The sequence below is a fragment of the Mobula hypostoma genome, chromosome 18, assembly GCF_963921235.1.
Source record: "Mobula hypostoma chromosome 18, sMobHyp1.1, whole genome shotgun sequence".
NCBI classification, from domain to species: domain Eukaryota; kingdom Metazoa; phylum Chordata; class Chondrichthyes; order Myliobatiformes; family Myliobatidae; genus Mobula; species Mobula hypostoma.
This window is the reverse complement of record NC_086114.1, coordinates 53968317-53987918: the sequence shown is the minus strand read 5'-3', so window position 1 is coordinate 53987918 and position 19602 is coordinate 53968317. Positions and strand designations below refer to the sequence as shown.

General features: G+C 42.4%; 1 protein-coding gene across 7 annotated transcripts in view; it reads left to right on the top strand.

Annotated features, from left to right (window-relative positions):
- Positions 1 to 19602, top strand: part of cpeb1a (cytoplasmic polyadenylation element binding protein 1a) — a 111937-nt gene that overhangs the window by 64522 nt on the left and 27813 nt on the right. For all 7 annotated transcript variants that reach the window (XM_063070888.1, XM_063070886.1, XM_063070887.1 and 4 more), the window contains one exon: positions 11602 to 11822. In XM_063070888.1, the coding sequence (XP_062926958.1) occupies positions 11602 to 11822 (221 nt within the window). The remainder of the gene's footprint in view (positions 1 to 11601; positions 11823 to 19602) is intronic.

Here is a 19602-nt window from a genome sequence, read left to right as displayed (position 1 = left end):
GTGGTGTGATTCCATTGGAGGTGGTGGACGTTACGGAGAATAATATGTTGGACCCTGAGGCTGGTGGGGTGGTAGGTGAGGACCAGGGGAACTCTATTCCTAGTAGGGTGGTGGGAGGATGGAGTGAGAGCAGATGTACGTGAAATGGGGGAGATGCATTTAAGAGCAGAGTTGATAGTGGAGGAAGGGAAGCCCCTTTCTTTTAATAAAAAAAAAAAAAGGACATCTCCCTGGTCCTAGAATGAAGAGCCTAATCCTGAGAGCAGATGCGGTGGAGATGGAGGAATTGCGAGAAGGGGATGGCGTTTTTGCAAGAGATGGTGAGAAGAGGAATAGTTCAGATAGCTGTGAGAGTCAGTAGGCTTATAGTAGACATCAGTGGATAAGCTGTCTCCAGAGACAGACAGAAAGATCTAGAAAGGGGAGGGAGGTGTTGGAAATGGACCAGGTAAACTTGAGGGCAGGGTGAAAGTTGGAGGCAAAGTTAATAAAGTCAACGACTGCATGCGTGCAGGAAGCAGCGCCAATGCAGTTGTCGATGTAGCGAAGGAAAAGTGGGGGACAGATACCAGAATAGGCACGGAACATAAATTGTTCTACAAAGCCAACAAAAAGGCAGGCATAGCTAGGACCCATATGGGTGCCCATAGCTACACCTTTAGTTTGGAGGAAGTGGGAGGAGCCAAAGGAGAAATTATTAAGAGTAAGGACTAATTCCGCTAGACAGAGCAGAGTGGTGGTAGAGGGGAACTGATTAGGTCTGGAATCCAAAAAAGTGTAGAGCTTTGAGACCTTCCTGATGGGGGATGGAAGTATATAGGGACTGGACATCCATGGTGAAAATAAAACGGTGGGGGCCAGGGAACTTAAAATCATCAAAGTTTAAGAGTGTGAGAAGTGTCACGAACATAAGTAGGAAGGGATTGAACAAGGGGGGGATAAAACTGTGTTGAGGTATGCAGAAACGAGTTCATCTTTAATATGACACACTAAATCATCACTGGTGCAGCCAGTTAGTTTTGGAGGTCACATAATTAATTAAATGGAGATCACCTGAGCACAGTCAAGGTGTTTCAATTTTTTGTTGTAAAAATACACCTGTATCTGGAAGGTCCAACTGCTGGGGAGTCATTATCCTGGCAAAAACTACAAGAAGAGAAAAGAACACTCCAAACAACTCGGTGCAAAGGTTATTGAAAAGTATGTCAGAAGATGGAAATTTCTTATATCCAAGTCACTAACTTAACTGTACTTCAAGGGATATTCAGTCATCAAGAAATGGAAAGAATATGCCACAGCTGTAAATCTGCCTGGAGCAGGCAGTCCTCAAAAGCTGAGTGAGTATGAGGGAGGCCATCAAGAGACCTATAACAACTGTGGGAGTTGCAAGCTTCAGTGACTGAGATGAGACTGCGCATACAACTGTTGCCTAGGTGCTTCACCAGTCACAACTTGGAGAAAAGGCCTTGGAGGTGTATCTACTAAAACTAAAAAGTGACTTGAAGGGGCTGAGTAATCATGCAGTTATTTTGTGTTTTTATAATTGCAATAAATTTAGATCAATTTATAGAAATTTCAGTTTGACGTGAATCTTTTTCTGTTGATCAGTGTCAAAAAAGCCAATTAAATCCACTAATTCAATGTTCAATGATAAAACATGAAAATTTCCAAAGGGATGAACACTTTATAGGCACTGTATTATGCTTTTGGACTGTTACTCAATTAGTTAAGTATGAAGGCATCCAGAAATTGTATCACTTGATGTTTCTTTCATACTTCTAAGTATTCATAATTGGTAATATTAGTCAGAATCTGATTTAATATCACTGGTGTATTTTGGGCAATCATTAATTTCAGACTGCCAAAAATTCAGGTTTAGTTCTCAGAATTGAACCCTTGCATAACTTGGGAAATTCATGCAAAAATGTTTTGTGGCAGCAGCATATTGCAGTACATAATAGTAAAGCTATAAATTACAATAAGCGTGTGTATATATACAGTGGCATGCAAAAGTTTAGGCACCCGTGTCAAAATTTCTGTTACTGTGAATAGTTAAGTGAGCAGAAGATGAACTGATCTCAAAGTCACAGTTAGATGAAACATTCTTTCCAACATTTTAAGCAAGATTAATGTATTTTTTGTACAATTTTAGTTGGGGGGGGTAGAAAGGAGCACCATGCAAAGGTTTGGGCACCCCAAGAGATTTGAGCTCTCAGATAACTTTTACCAAGGTCTCAGACCTTAATTAGCTTGTTAGGGCTATGGCTTGTTCAAGTGATGCAAATTTCAAAGCTTTATAAATACCCTGACTCAAACCTTGTCCCAACAATCAGCAGCCATGGGCTCCTCTCAGCAGCTGTCTAGCACTCTGAAAATTAAAATAATTGATGCACACAAAGCAGGAGAAGGCTACAAGATAGCAAAGTGTTTTCAGGTAGCCATTTCCTCAGTTCGTAATGTAATTAATAAATGGCAGATAACAGGAACGGTTGAGGTCTGGAAGACTAAAAACTTTCTGAGAAAACTGCTCGTGGGATTGCTAGAAAGGCAAATGAAAACCCCCATTTGACTGCAAAAGACCTTCAGGAAGATTTAGCAGACTCTGGAGTGGTGATGCACTGTTCTACTGTGCAGCAAGAGCTGCACAAATATGACCTTCATGGAAAAGTCATCAGAAGAAAACCTTTCCTGCATCCTCACCTCAAAATTCAGCTTCAGAAGTTTGCAAAGGAACATCTAAACAAGTCCCTCTGAATATACCTCTTGCCCATCCTCTGGGTCACACCCCCCTCCTTGTCTTTCTTCCCGGACCTCCTGTCCGATGATCCTCTCATATCCCCTTTTTGCCTATCACCTGTCCAGCTCTCAGCTCCATCCCTCCCCCTCCTGTCTTCTGTCATTTTTCATCTCCCCCTCCCCCTCCAGCTTTCAAATCCCTTACTCACTCTTCCTTCAGTTAGTCCTGACGAAGGGTCTCGGCCTGAAACGTCGACTGTACCTCTTCCTAGAGATGCTGCTTGGCCTGCTGCGTTCACCAGCAACTTTGATGTATGTTGCTTGAATTTCCAGCATCTGCAGAATTCCTGTTGTTTGCATCTAAACAAGTCTGATGCATTTTGGAAACAAGTCCTGTGGACTGAAGTTAAAATAGAACTCTTTTGGGCTGCGATGAGCATAGGTATGTTTGGAGGAAAAAAGTGCAGAATTTCATGAAAAGAACACCTCTCTAACTGTTAAGCATGGGTGGATTGCTTTGGGCTTGTGTTGCAGCCGGTGGCACAGGGAACATTTCACTGGTAGAGGGAAGAATGAATTCTATTAAATACCAGCAAATTCTGGAAGCAAACATCACACCATTTTTTTTTAAAAAAAAAAGCTGAAGATGAAAAGAGGATGCCTTCTACAATAGGATCCTAAACACCTCAAAATCCACAATGGACTACCTCAAGAGGTGCAAGCTGAAGGTTTTGCCATGGCCCTCACATGAACTGAACGTAATCAAATCTGTGGATAGACTTCAAAAGAGCAGTGCATGCAAGATGGCCCAAGAATCTCACAGAACTAGAAGCCTTTTTGCAAGGAAGAATGGGCGAAAATCCCCCAAACAAGAATTGAAAGACTCTTAGCTGGCTACAGAAAGCACTTACAAGCTATGATATTTGCCAAAGGGGTGCTACTAAGTATTGACCACGCAGGCTGCCCAAACTTTTGCTTCGGGCCTTTTTGTAATTTTGAAACTGTAAAAGATGGAAATAAAGTAATCTTAAAATATTAAAAATGTCATCTTTAACTTTATGCCTTTTGGAAATCAGGTCATCTTTTACTCAGCTATTCACAGTAACAAATTTTGACCAGAGGTGCCTAAGCTTTTGCGTGTGTGCGTGTGAGATATATAAAAGTGCAAAAGGAGGAGAAAAGGGGGGGGGGGGGAAAGAGAGAGAGAGTGGCAGTTTTTGTACAAAAAGCTGTTCCTGAAACATTGTGTGACTTCAGACTCCTGTCGTCTTGTTCGTCCATCATTGAAGTCGATGAAGACCTCGACGCCATAATGATGGTGTCAAGACTAGCGCGTGGTTTGGATTTAAGTGAGGGAGAGTTGCGCAGCGTCAGCCTCACTCTTTTCCCAATTCCCATCTGGATCCAGTGGCAAGACAGTCTAGATGGCTGGAGATGGGACTAGGCGCAGTGGATGACCAGGACGTCTTCTGTGTCTTGTCCTGCTCTACATGTTCCACGAAGCTTGCAGAGACCGCCGCCTTGACCGTTGGACCTTCCATTGGTCTCGTCTGCTCAATCCGCCGGAGTCTGTCTTCACATGCTGGGATAGACAACTCCCTATCTCACCGAGGGTTTGAGACCCGTCGGCTACCCTCACCTGGTTTAGCCGGCTTGTCGAAGCCGGTGCCCGCTGTCGCATGCAAACAGCTACGGGGAGCCACAGGTGAGAGCTGAGTGCCAGGTTGGAACCAAAGGTGGACTAACTACCCTAAAAAGGATGCGACATGTTCCCCCACCAGAGGTGCTACCCCTCCCTGACACCCCATACACCAGACTCCTGTACTACCACCTTGATGGTAGCAGTGAGAAGAGGGTACTTGATGGTTGCCACCATTTTGAGACAGCATACTAAGACAAAGTTGCAAAAATGAGCTGTTAAATCTAGTGTTCTTGATTTTTATAGTTGGAACAGCCGTCAGTGCTTCAAGAGTTGGTCAGTGTATGACTTTATGTATAATTCAGTTCGTAGTTCTGCAGTGTAGAAACAGGTTTGTTGGCCCAACTAGTTCACATTGAGCAAGATACCCATCCAAGATGGCCCCCATTTGCCTGAGTTTGGCTCAAACCTTCTAAACCTTTCCTATCCACAACTTGTCCAACTGTTATCAGTTATTATCAAACTTGCATCAGCCACTTCCTCTGGCAGTATATTCCACATGCATCTTGTATACATGCTGAAAGCATTTATCATGTTTGACAGTCAATCACTAAGTGTTGCACTTAAGTTCAGAATATGCTTTGATACCCTGTAGAAATTGACAAACAAGATGATTGCATGGGTTTCCAAAGTTATGTAAAGGTTCAATTCTTGAGACTGAACTGAATTTTTTGGTAATTCTGAAATGAATGATTGCCTCCAAATTTGTAATGAAATCCTTGGCCCTTGGACTAATTTACAAAAGTCTGGGAGAAGTCTTCTGATGTTACCAGCAAATGAACTGTACTATAGCATGTCTGTTGGAATGCAGCCTGGGTGGAGTGGAAAATCAAAAATATTAGTGCACACAAACTGATGAGGTGGCCTGGGGTTTGCGATATTGTTTGAAGGCAGCTGAGGTTTTTTTCCAAGTGATCTGAATTGTTTTGTAGTGGTGAGAGCAGTGTGTTGGAGAATTGAGGACAAATCCCCAGGGCCTGACCGCATCCTTAGACTCTGGGAGACGAGAGAAGAAATTGCTGATGTCCTTGGAGAAATTTGATTCATTGTTGACCTTTGAAGTTCCCAAAAGACAGGTGGCTAAAATCCTTCTGTTTATGGGCAGCAAGGACAAACCAGGGAACTACAGGTTGGTCAGCCTGACATTTGTAGGAATTTGAAGGGATGAGATCTATCAGCATTTAGATGTCATGTCTCATTAGGAGGCTGCATAGCTCTGTGCACAGGAAGTTGTTTCTATCTTCTAGAGTTCCTTGAAGTAAAAGCCTAAGATGTAGGTAAAAAGTAGAGCAGTGGATGTTTATTGAACTTCAAGATCCCATATGACAGACTGGCTGGTTGATTAGCTCTCCCTGGATTCCATGACATCTAATAGGTGGCTTGGAGGTCAGAAGCAGTGTGTGGAGATTGACAGTTCTTTCTTGGAAAGGAGGCTGGTGACTAGTGGTGTGCTGCAGAGGTTGGTGTTGGAATTCTTCATATAAATGACCTGGATGTGAATGCAGACCAGGAAATTTGCAGGTGACAAAATATAGTATGGATGATAGTGAAGGTTATTGTAGATTAAAGGGGACCTTGATCTGTTAAGGAAGTGACTGAGTTAAAATAAATAAATAAATAAATTCAATAAATATGAAGTAATAAGTTTTGTAAAGTCAAACCAACATAGGATTTGTGCTAGGAATGGTGTGGCACTATGGGGTGTCCAATTGAATGGGGGGCCAAGTGGTACAAGTGCAGTTTTTTTGAAAGTGGCATCAGGAAGGAAGGCTCTGTTTTAGCACAATTTGCCTTCAATCAGAGCATCAAGTTTTAGAGTTAAGACATTGGTGCAGTTGTACAAAGCATTGGTAAAGCACTAATTAGAATACTGTACAATTTTTGGTCACCATGTCATAGGAACGATGTATTAAATTGAAATGCAGAGAAGATTCAAGTGTATTGACAGGGCTAGAGCCTGAGTTGCAGGGAGAGGTTGGGCAGGCTAGGTGTTAATTTCCTGCAACATAATGGGGTGCAACCATGGTGTTTAAAATTGAAGCACAGAAGGTGGATGGTAACAATCTTTTCCCCAGAGTCCAGGACTAGAGGGCATAGACTTGAAGGGGAAGATTTAAGAGCTGAAGGGCAGCATTTAACTCATTGATGACGATGTGGAATGAACTGCCTGAGGAAGTAGTTGAGGCAGCTACAATAGCATAATTTAATGCATACTTGGGTAATATATGGAGCAGTGGAGTTTGGAGAGATGGGCCAAATGCAGGTAATTGTCTTAACTAGGAGGACAACATTGTCAGCATGGACCAATTGGATTGAAGAGATTGTGGAGGCATTAGTAATGATTGTGCAAGAATCATTGGATTCTGGAATGGTTCTAGAAGACTTGGGAATTTGTAAATGTTACTTCACTCTTCCAAGAAGAGACAAGAAAGAAAACAAAGGACCAGTTAGTCTGATCTCAGTGGTTGGGAAAATGTTGAAGTTGATTAAGAATGAGGTCTTGGGGTGCTTGGAGGCACGTGATAAAATAGGCCGTAGTCAGCATGGCTTCAAGGGAAAATTTTGCTTGACAAATTTGTTGGAATTCTTTGAAGAAATAACAAACAGGATAGACAATGGAGAATCAGTTGTGTACTTGGATTTTCAGAAGGCCTTTGACAAGGTGCCACACATGAGGCTGCTTAACAAACTACAAGCCCATGGTATAATAGGAAAGATTCTAGCATGGATAAAGCAGAGGCTGATTGGCAAGAGGCAAAGAGTAGGAATAAAGGGGGCCTTTTCTGGTTGTCTGCTGGTGAGTAGTGTTCCACAGAGGGCTGTGTTGGGACAGATTTTTTTGTCAATAATTTGGATGACGGAATTGATGGCTCTGTTGCAAAGTTTGCAGATATGAAGATAGGTGGAGGGGCAGGTAGTTTTGAGGAAGTGAGGGGCTACAGAAGGACAGATGGAATACTGTCAGGAAATGTATGGTCGTGCACTTTGGTAGAAGAAATGAAAGGGTTGACTATTTTCTAGATGAAGAGAATACGAAAAACTGAGATGCAAAGGGACTTGGGAGTCCTTGTGCAGGATTCCCTAAAGCTTAATTTACAAGTTGAATCTGTGATGAGTAAGGCAAATGCAGTGTTGTCACTCATTTCAAGAGGAATAGAAAAGCAAAGGTATAATGCTGAAACTTTATAAAGCACTGGTGAGGTCTCACTTGAAGTATTGTGAGCAATTTTTGGGCCCCTCATTTTAGAAAGGATGTTAGGAATCTGCAGAGGGTTCAAAGAAGGTTCACGAGTGATTCCAGGATTGAATGGCTTGTCATATGAAGAGTGTTTGATGGCTCTGGGCCTGTATTCTCTAGAATTCAGTTGAATTGAGGGGTGACCTCATTGAAACCTATTGTGGAAAAGCCTTGATAGTGGATGTGGAGAGGATGTTTCCTATGGTAGGAGAGTCTAAGACCAGAGGACTCAGTTTCAGAATAGAGGGGTGTCCTTTTGTAACAGATGAAGAATTTCTTTAGCCAGAGAAGTGAATCTGTGGAGTTTGTTGCCACAGACAGCTGTGGAGGTTTTTATGTATATTTAAGGCAGAGGTTGATGGATTCTTGATTGGTCATGGCATGAAGGAATACCTGGAGAAGGCAGGAGATTGGGGCTGAGGGGAAATTGGATCATCCATGATGAAATGACAGAGCAGACTCAATGGGCCAAATTCTGCTGTCATATCTTGTGGGTTTGTGATGTATTGCTCTAACTGAAATTTGTGTTGGATATTTGTAATTTACTACTTCTGTAACCAGGGAGCAGCTGCAGTTGTCTAAGTTATTAATCTACATAATACTACAATTCTCATGCCCTGTCTGTTTGTGGCCTCCAGTTTGCGCAAATGGTGCATTACAGCAGCACTTTTTTTGGCTAAATCGAATTAAAATGTGCTAACTTACAGAATACAGGCAAAGTTCAGGGTTGTATATTCATATAAAATTGCTCATTTGCCAAAAAATCAACAGGCTGGCTTTCACCTGAGAGCCAATCAGCCATTATGGAAATCGGACAGCCTGATGCAGGTGCATGGCCAGCCTCAGCAGCGACACCTACTGGAGCAAAAGGGCAGGGCAGCTCTGTTTTGAGGGGTCACATTCTGCTAATCATGTGCAGGATTGGGACAGGTCTAACTGCCACCCATCTATAAGATAATTATATCTTATTGTAATGATGTACTTCGAGAAACCCATAAAACACTTTGCTGCAGTCAAAGGACAGTGGTGACTATATCACATCCATTTAGGAGAGTGCCAACCACATCAAGAATAATCAGCATCCTTTGGTGTTAGTGCTTCATATCTTCTATCCAGCATTAGGGTTTTTTAAAAAAAAGGGTAAGCCTAATTATGCCACGTGGAAAGGGAAGGGGGACATTATGGTCAAAGAGATGATGCCAAACGTCGTTGGGAAGCGGCAAGGAGAGGGAGAGAACAAGAATCGGATGAGGTCACGGACTCCAGGATCAAAAAGTCAGGACAAAAAAAGATGAGAAGAGACGGGAGGAGAGGCATGCACAACTCCAGGATCAGAGACAAAGAATAAACAGCAGAAGAGATGACAGATAAAAGGACTGCATGTCTCCAGAATGACAACAAGAAGCATGAGGGTGGCAGATAAACCAGAAATGATGCCATCAAAAGTGTCCTTCGTTAAATGAGGAGCTATATTTTCTTTGCTACGCATTGTTCTTCTTTAATAAACTGAAGTTTTCTACTTAGTTTCCAAAGCAAAGTGATACCAATAGCATTCACGAAAATTTAATGTTCATTCTGGTCACATCAGACTGCACTACCCTTCTCTCAAAGTGTGCCCCAAAGGGTCACCCTGTTATCTAGTTGTTACTATAAAGTAGTTAACTAATGTGCTTCAGTCCTACATGGAGGTTTGCCCACATTTGATGGGCTAAGTTGTGCTTTTACAGCTGTGGAGTCAATTGACCTAGAAACAAGGCTGAATGCAACAGTGATTGGGCCTTGGGTGGGGTTCCCTGATGGCCTATTAATTAATTAGTCAGAAGTCTTGATTTGTAAATTTCTGTAACTAGGGAGTTTAAATTCAAGCTACCTTTTTAGGTTAGATTTTTTTTTTTGAAATCAAGTTTGTGGTCATTGACGCTCCCCCATTCAAATAGATGCATTAGAGAATGCTGCCTAAGAGTACAAAATTATTTAAAAGATGGAAGTCCTGGTAGGTTGGTGGAGCTGAATTCATGACCAGATCAGCCATGATCTTGAATAGTGATGGCAGACTCCTCCATTGATACCTCCTGACTTGCAAAGTCCATGCTGTAGTCAATTTGTCAGGTTTCTTGTAGCCAGTCTGTCTTTCAGCTATACTCCATAATTTGAGTCTAGCAATGATTGGGTGCCTTTTTCAAGTTGCAATAGCATTTGTGGGAGGTAATGTCTGACAAATTGAGTTTTATGAAGAGGTAACTTGGGGATAGATGAAGATAGGATAGTTAATGGTCTGTATGAACTTCTAAGGCCTTTGACAAGGTCCTGTATGACAGGTTGATATGGAAGATTAGGTTGTATGGATTTTGGGAAGCTTGTGACATGAATTCAGAACTGGCTCTGATTGGAAGCAAGATGATGGCTGAAGGATAGTTCACCAAGTGGAGGCTTGTAATTGGGGGTGGGGCAGGGCCTTGTGTTGAGGGCCTCTACTTGTATAAAAACAATTTGGATGTGAATATACATATGGAATAAGTAGCATATTTGGTATTAAACCTGGGGGTCTTGTTGGTTTAGATTAGATTGAGGACACCCAGTCCTCATTTATTGTCATTTAGAAATGCATGCATTAAGAAATGATGTTCCTTCAGAGTGATATCACAGAAACACAGGACAAATCAAAGACTAACACCAACAAGACCACATAATTATAACATATAGTTACAGCAATGCAAAGCAATACCATAATTTGATAAAGAGCAGACCGTGGCCATGGTAAAACAAGTCTCAAAGTTCCGATCGACCCCCGACAGCAGGCAGCAGGAGGGAGAAACTCTCCCTGCCATAAACCTCCGGGTGCCGACAACTGTCGATGCATTGGAAGCACCCGACCACAGCTGACTGAGTCCGTCCGAAAACTTTGAGTGCCTTGACCCCATCCCGGCTGCTGAGCAACAAGCAAAGCTGAGGATTCCGGGCCTTCCCCATTGGAGATTCTGGATCTTGTAAACCACGAGCAGTATTGATGAGATGGACTGTCAGTCTTTCCTGAGGGTTAGGTAGGCCAAAACTAGAGCCCAGATACAAAATGAGAGGAGAGATTTGAAACCTGGGAGGTAATTAGAGGCTAGTGAGTACCTGGAATGATGTGCCGTAGGAAGTTGAGGTGGGTACGGTTGCAACATTTAAATGGCATTTAGATGGTTATATGGAGGAGAGGAACTTGGAGGGTTATGGGCTGACCATAGGCAACTGGAACTAGCAGGAAGGATACTGTGGTCAGCATGGACCAGTTGGACTAGAGGGCCTGTTTCTGTATTATTCTATGGCTCTGTAATGACTGTACAGCTTTGTGATGGGAAATGTATATACATGAGGTTGGGTAAGGTGTTGCTGAGAATGGGTCTGTTTTTTAAAAAAAAAAATCATTTTACTGTTTCTTGTAGCAGGTGAAAATAAATGATTAAAGTTGAAGGTTGGTTCAACCTCTTGTGAAGATTCATAAATGGTAGTTCTGCCATATCACCATTCCTTGGGCAATCCTCTTGGCCATCCAGCCACAGGGCTTCTGTAAAGTGTGGAAGCAATGGAGTGAAGGGAAAAAAAGTGCTCTTAAGTTGTACAAGGGCATAAAAGAGCTGTGGTAGGATTGAAGGTGGAAGGGCAATATGATTTTACTTGAGATCAAGATGTAATTATCTGTAAATTATCGGTATAATGTTCAGAAGAATAGCTGGCTCCAACCTGAAATGTCAACTGTCCATTTCCCTCTACAGATACCATCTGATCTGAATTTCTAACAGTTTTTTGCTATGGTGACCCTGTATTAGTAGGGGCAAATGTAGGGGCGCTGCTTGATGGAGTGCAAGCTGCACCACTCAGCTGTTTGGAGAAGTGTTTTAATTAAAGCTGTGCATTTTGAAATTGCTCATTTTCCTAATTGCAGTTTTAAGCTTGCTCACTAATCCACTGAGTACTCAGCTGCCTAGAACATCAGTTGGGTTCCCATCACCGGATCCAATAGGCACAAGTTATGCTGACCAATTTGCATCATCTTTGCCAAAGCGATTGGATAGTCGTTCCATGTTGGATTCACGTTCAAGCAGCCCTTCGGACTCGGACACAAGTGGCATCAGCTCTGGTTCAGATCCCCTTTCAGAGTTAATGGTAAGAATTTTCAATTTCAGAAGCCAAGTTGATATGAGTATTAATATGGGTTTTTCAAATTTAGTTGAAGACTGGAATGTCTTGCTTGATTACTTGCATTTGGACCTGAGCACCCTAATCTGCTTTCTTTTTGGGTACATAGTGAAATTTGCAGATTTGTATTGGACTTCAGCAAGATTGGTAGGAGACTTTTAGCCTTGATATGGAGTTTAGTGTCACCTTGGGACTTGACTATTCCCACTTTAATATTTGTGTGTCATGCTTTGGTAAGTGGCTGCACGTTATGTAATTTCCAAATACTTTCTTGTGTAGATCTGTAAAGGTGAGTGCCTTTGCTAAAATGTTAATGTTGACTTGTTCTACAGCAAACATGGGTCATAGAAATGCATTTTTGTTTTATAAGAATGAGATCAAAGCTAATTTTTGCTGTTTTTCAAACTTCCTATTAGCAGTAACAACACGTGATATTTTAGTGTTTTAATACACAAAGATTGAACAGTCTGGTATGTCCTCAGACTGTCGTGGAATATCTGACATAAGTCTGCTACTGTAGTGGTCCCTTTCTAATTGGAAGGGTTTGATTGAAGGATGGTGAGGAAATAGAGGAATTAGCAGATTTTTGAATTTATTGCTATTGATGTGTTAATTGGTGCAATTTCACAAATTCTCCATTAGCTCATGTTGAACCATTTATTAAAAAAAAAGCTGTAGTTCTTGATGGAATTACAGAAACATAGAAAACCTACAGCACAATACAGGCCCTTCGGCCCATAAAGTTATGCTGAACATGTCCCTACCTTGAAGTTACTAGGTCTACCCATAGCCCTCTATTTTTCTAAGCTCCATGTACCTATCCAAAAGTCTCTCAAAAGACCCTATCGTATCTGCCTCCACTGTTGTCGGCAGCCCATTCCACGCACTCGCCACTCTTTGTGTTAATTTTAAAAAAAACTTACCCCAACATCTCCTCTGTACCTACTCCCAAGCACCTTAAACCTTTGCCCTCCTGCGACAGTCATTTCAGCCCTGGGGGGAAAAGTCTCTGACTATCCACACGATCAGTGCCTCTCATCTTATACACCTCTATTAGGTCACCTCTCATCCTCTGTTGCTCTAAGGAGAAAAGGCTGAGTTCACTCAACCTGTCTTCATAAGGCATATTCCCCATTCTAGGCAACATCTTTGTAAATTTCCTCTGCACCCTTTCTATGGCTTCCACACATCCTTCCTGTAGTGAGGCGACCAGAACTGAGCACAGTACTTTTGTGGGGTTTGACAAGGGTTCTATATAGCTGCAACATTTCCTCTCAGCACCTAAATTCAGTTCTACGATTGATGAAGGCCAATGCACTGTGTGCCTTTTTCAATATTTTTATTGATTTGATTTCTATATGAGAATAGAGTTCAAGAGAATATTATAAAACAGAACAAAATATAATACCAGATACAGTATATTGAATCACATTAACGAACTCCTTAGTCTATATTCGTATGGATTGGATTAGTTTGTATATTAGAATATAAACAATTTTATCAAAAAAAATCTACACCCAAAGCTGTTTTTTTTGGGGGGGGGGGAATTTATCAAATAAAATATACTATTAACCACCTTCTGTACTTCAGGAAATGAAAGATTATGAAAATTTAAAAATGGCCCTTACTAATTTTGAAAATCTTGGTTAGATTCAGAAATTGAACAACGAATCTTTTCTAAATTTAGGCATGCCATAACATCCCGTAGCCACTGAGCATGATTAGGCGGAACAGCATCCTTCCATTTAAACAAGAGCACCCTTCAAGCCATAAGAGAGATAAAAGCCACGATGTACAAATCAGATGTCTTCAAATTGATATCTTTGCTTCCAACAATACCAAATAGGGCAGTCAGAGGATTAGGTTTAAAATTTGCTTTAAAGAGTACAGAAAATTTGAAACATTTCCTTCCAATATTTTCCAAGACTTGAGCAAGTCCAAAACATATGAATAAGTGAAGCTTCTCCATTGTTACACCTATCACAATAGGGAGACGTATCTCTATAAAAAAAATGAGATAATTTATTCTTGGTCATATAAGCCCTATGAACCACTTTAATATTGTAGGAGGGAATGACAAGCACATAGCGATGAAATATTAACATTTTAAAAACCTCATTCCAAGTTTCTTTAGAAATTGAGGTCTGTAAATCTTGTTTGCTGCCTTAACCACAGTCAATCTGCTTTAAGCGTCCTATGGACTTAGACCCCAAGTTCCCTCTGATCCTCCACACTGCCAAGAGTCTTCCTATTAATACTATATTCTGCTATCATATTTGACCTACCAGAATGAACCACTTCACACCTGGGTTGCTCCATCTGCCACTTCTCAGTCCAGTATTGCATCCTATCTAAGTCCCGCTGTAACCTCTGACAGCCCTCCACACTATCCACAACATCCCCAACCTTTGTCATCAGCAAACTTATTAACCCATCCCTCCACTTTCTCATCCAGGTCATTTATAAAAATCAGAGTAGAGGTCCCAGAACAGATCCCTGAGGCACACCACTGGTCACCAACCTCCATGCAGAAAATGACCCATCTACAACCACTCTTTGCCTTCTGTGGGCAAGCCAATTCTGGATCCACAAAGCAAGGTCCCCTTGGATCCCATGCCTCCTTACTTTCTCAATAAGCCTTGCATTGGGGTACTTTATCAAATGCCTTGCTGAAATCCATATACACTACATCTTCCTTTCTTCATCAATGTGTTTGGTCATATCCTCAAAATTCAATCAGGCTCATAAGGTACGACCTGCCCTTAACAAAGCCATGCTGACTATTCCTGATTGTATTATATCTCTCCAAATGTTCATAAATCCTGCCTCTCAGGACCTTCTCCATCAGCTTATCAACCACTGAAGTAAGGCTCACTGGTCTATAATTTCCTGGGCCATCCCTACTCCCTTTCTTGAATCAGAGAACAACATCTGCAACCCTCCAATCCTCCAGAATCTCTCCCGACTCCATTGATGATGCAAGGATCATTGCCAGAGCCCCAGCGATCTCCTCCCTTGCCTCCCACAGTAGCCTGGGGTACATCTCATCCAGTCCTGGTGACTTGTGCAACTGGATATTTTCCAAAAGCTCCAGCACATCCTCTTTAAATATCTACATGCTCAAGCTTTTAGTCTACTGCAAGTCATCGCTGCAAGTCATCACTGCAATCACCAAGATCCTTTTCTATAGTGAATACTGAAGTAAAGTATTCATTAAGTATCTGTATTTCCTCTGTTTCCATACACACTTTCCCACGGTCATACTTAATGGGTTCTATTTTTTCACGTCTTATCCTCTTGCTCTTCACATACTTGTAGAATGTGTTGGGGTTTTCCTTAATCCTGCTTGCCAAGGCCTTCTCATGGCCCCTTCTGGCTCTCCTAATTTCCTCCTTAAGCTCCTTTCTGTTAGCCTTATAATCTTCTAGATCTCTAACATTACCTAGCTCTCTGAACCTTTGTAAGCTTTTCTTCCTGACTAGATTTACTACAACCTTTGTACAGCACGGTTCCTGTACCCTACCATAACTTCCCTGTCTCATTGGAACATACCTATACAGAACACCACACAAATATCCCCTGAACATTCGCCACATTTCTTCCATACCTTTCCCTGAGAACATCTGTTCCCAATTTAAGCTTCCAGTTTCCTGCCCAATAGCCTCTTAATTCCCCTTACTCCAATTAAACACTTTTCTAACTTTTCCTGGTCCTCACCTACCACCCCACCAGCCTCTGGATCCAACATATTCTCCATAACTTCTGCCACCTCCAATGGGATCCCACCACTAAGCACATCTTTCCCTCCCCCCCCCCCACTTTCCGCAGAGATTGCTCCCGATGCGATTCCCTTGTCCATTCGTCTCCTCTCCCCCCCCCCCCCCATCCCTCCCCACTGATCTCCCTCCTGGCACTTATCCTCGTAAGCGGAACAAGTGCTACACATGCCCTTACACTTGCTCCCTTACCACCATTCAGGGCCCCAGGCAGTCCTTCCAGGTGAGGCAACACTTGACCTGTGAGTCCACTGGTGTGATATACTTTGTCCGGTGCTCCTGATGTGGCCTTCTATATATTGGCAAGACCTGACGCAGACTGGGAGATCATTTTGCTGAACACCTATGCTCTCCGCCAGAGAAAGCAGGATCTCCCAGTGGCCGCACATTTTAATTCCACGTCCCATTCCCATTCTGATATGTCTGTCCACGGCCTCCTCTACTCCATCTGTTATTTAATTATATTCTCTCTCTGTCTGTCTCTGTCTCTCTCTCTTTCCCCCTCCCCCCTTCGGTTTTCCTGGGCCTCCTGTCCCATGATCCTCTCATATCCCTTTTGCCAATCACCTGTCCAGCTTTGGGCTCCACCCTTCCTCCTGTCTTCTCCTATCATTTTGGATCTCCCCCTCCCCCTCCCACTTTCAAATCTCTTACTAGCTCTTTCTTCAGTTAGTCCTGACGAAGGGTCTCGGTCCGAAACGTCAACTGTACCTCTTCCTAGAGATGCTGCCTGGCTTGCTGCGTTCACCAGCAACTTTAATATGTGTTGCTTGAATTTCCAGCATCTGCAGAATTCCTCAAGTTTACTTTTCTAACTTGTCTGTTCCTATCTCTCTCCAATGCTATTGTAAAGGAGATAGTTATGATCACTATCTCCCACTGAGAAATCTGACACCTGACCAGGTTCATTTCCCAATACCAGATCAAGTACAGTCTCTCCTCCTTGTAGACTTATCTACATACTGTCAAGAAACCTTCCTGAACACACCTTACAAACTCCACCCCATCTAAACCCCTTGCTCAAGGGAGATGCCAATGGATATTTGGGAAATTAAAATCTCCCATCACGACAACTGTTACTATTACACCTTTGCAGGATCTGTTTCCCTATCTGCTCCTGGATATTCCTGTTGCTATTGGGCAGCCTATATATTTAATAAAAAACAAAAAAAAAAACACCTAGTAAAGTTATTGACCCCTTCCTGTTCCTAACCTCCACCCACAGAGACTCCGTAGACAGTCCCTCCATGGCGTCCACCTTTTCTGCAGCTGTGACACCATCTCTGATCAACAGTGGCACGCCCCCACCTCTTTTGCCTCCCTCCCTATCCTTTCTGAAACATCTAAAACCTGGCACTTAAGGTAATCATTCTTTTCTCTGAACCATCCAAGTCTCTGGAATAGCCACCACATCATAGCTCCAAGTACTGATCCACACGAAGCTCATCCACTTTGTTCACAATACTCCTTGCATTAAAATAGACACATCTTAAACTGTCGGTCTGAGAGTGTCCCTTCTCTATCACCTGCCTATGCTCCCTCAGTCTCCAAGCGCTCTCCATTTGTGAGCCAACTGCCTCTTCCCCAGTCTCTTTGGTATGGTTCCCACCCCCAACAGTTCTAGTTTAAACTCTCCCCAGTAGCTTTTGCAAACCTCCCTGCCAGGATATTGGTCCCACTGGGATTCAAGTGCAACCCGTCCTTTTTGTACAGGTCACATCTCCCCCAAAAGAGATTCCATGATCCAGAAATCTGAATCCCTGCCCCCTGCTCCAATCCCTCAGCCACGCATTTATCCTCCACTTCATTCTATTCCTATACTCAGTCATGTGGCACAGGCAGTAATCCTGAGATTACTACCTTTGTGGTCCTGCTTCTCAACTTCCTAACTCCCTGTAGTCTCTTTTCAGGACCTCTTCCCTTTTCCTACCTATGTTGTAGGTACCAATATGTACCATGACCTTTGGTTGTTCTCCCTCCCACTTCAGGATATCGTGGACGCAATCTGAAACATTTGAATTATGGTGAATATGTGACTATTTCAGTGATATTTGAAAGTGTTAAGCCCTGATGGGAGATGAGGAGTCACAAAGGGATGTGGTTACATATTAGATCTTGAAGTATTGAAGAGAAAAGATCATTATCATGCATGTAACTAACTGAGCAAGTACTGCTGCTTTTTTGGGCCTGGTCAACGAGATGTGTGTTAGAGACTTTACATAAGTTTTTATTTAAATAGTACAGATTGAGTACCCCTTGTCTGAAATGTTTAGTGCTAGAAGTGTTTTGAATATTGTTTTTGAATGTAGCTTGGAAATCACCATCTGATGTAACTTGTGGGCTACCAGTAAGTAGTCTGTCTTACACTTGTTCATGACACATGTAATTAGTAAAATTGTACTTTGAAATGTAATATTTTATTGAAGTAGGTATACTTTATGTATCCTTGAGATTCATCTCCTTACAGGCAGCCACAAGACAAAACTCCCAATAAAACCCATTAAAACAAAAAGCAGACCAAGCACCCAGAGTGCAAAGAGGGAAAAACAAACCATGCAAACAACGAAAGCAAGCAAACAGCATTCTGAACTGAAGTTCACAATGCCAGGCATCACTGCAGCTGATCCAGAAGACCTCTAGTTGAAGGCCTAGTTTCAGTCCAGCATAAAGATGAGTAAAACCTGTGGAGCATGAGTTGTAACAACTTGTTTCTTGCCTCTGACCCCCAACTATTTCAGCCCGGTCTGGTGTGTAAACTGTACAAATCTTGGATCGTTCCTTGGTAATGTGCTTGGGCTTTCCCACCTTGATATGGACAGTATCCGACCTTTCCAATTCTGTTTGGCTCTTAAATTGATCAAACCTTGAACCTCAATCAGCAAGTGTAGGATAACAAAAGCAGCACAACAGCATCGGGAGAATACCTGAATCAGCTGATGAACAACAGCAGATAACGGCAGGCTTTCGGTTTCCACCTACAATGTGTTTTGATTAAAAGATTACAGTACACTGTATTTGTATTTTGGGTTTTATAAAAACAATCATGTAGACTTCAAATCACAAACAAGAAAATCTGAAGATGCTGGAAATTCAAGCAACACAAAATGCCAGAGGAAGTCAGGCCAGTCATGGAAAGGAGTAAAGTTGACATTTTGGGCTGAGACCCTTCAGGACTGGAGGAAAAAATGAGTAGATTTAAAAGGTAGGGGAGAGAAACAAGATGGGTGAAACTGGGAGAAGGAGGGAAGAAGTAAGAGCTGAAAGGGGAGTCTGATAGAGGTCAGAAGGCCCTGGAAGAAAGAAAAGGGGTGAGGAGCACCAAAAAGAGGCCATGAGTGGGCAAGGAGATGAGGTGAAAGGGGAAAAGAAGGTGGGAAATGGTGAAGGGTTGGGGGCAGTACTGGAAGTTGGAGAAATCAATGTTCATGCTATCAGGTTGGAGATTACCCAAACAGAATACAAGGTGGTGTTCCTCCGACCTGGGTGTGGCCTCATCATGACAGAGGCCATGGATAGATATATTGGAATGGGAAGTGGAATTAAAATGGGTGGCCACTGGGAGATCCCACTACTGGTGGATGGAGCAGTGCTTGGTGAAATGGTCTCCCAATCTACTTCGGGTCTCGCTGATATACTGTGCCCCGTGCGGCCTCCTGTATACGACCCCAACACTCTCGGGTAAAGAGTCGCCTCACCTGGAAGGACTCTTTGGGGCCCTGTGTAACCTTTTGAATCTACTCATCTTTTCTTCTAGGCCCAAAAGGTTGACTGTACTTTTTAATCCCCCATAGATGCTGCCTGGTTTGCTGAGTTTCTCCAGTATTTTGTGTGGGCAGCATGTAGACCTGTTACATTTTCATCAGCAACAATCTTGGCAAACTCAACAATGAATTATTCTACTGTTTCATGATCAGACACTTAAAATAAAACTTAATGTAATGCCTTAAATTTCTGCAACCAGCATACTGAGT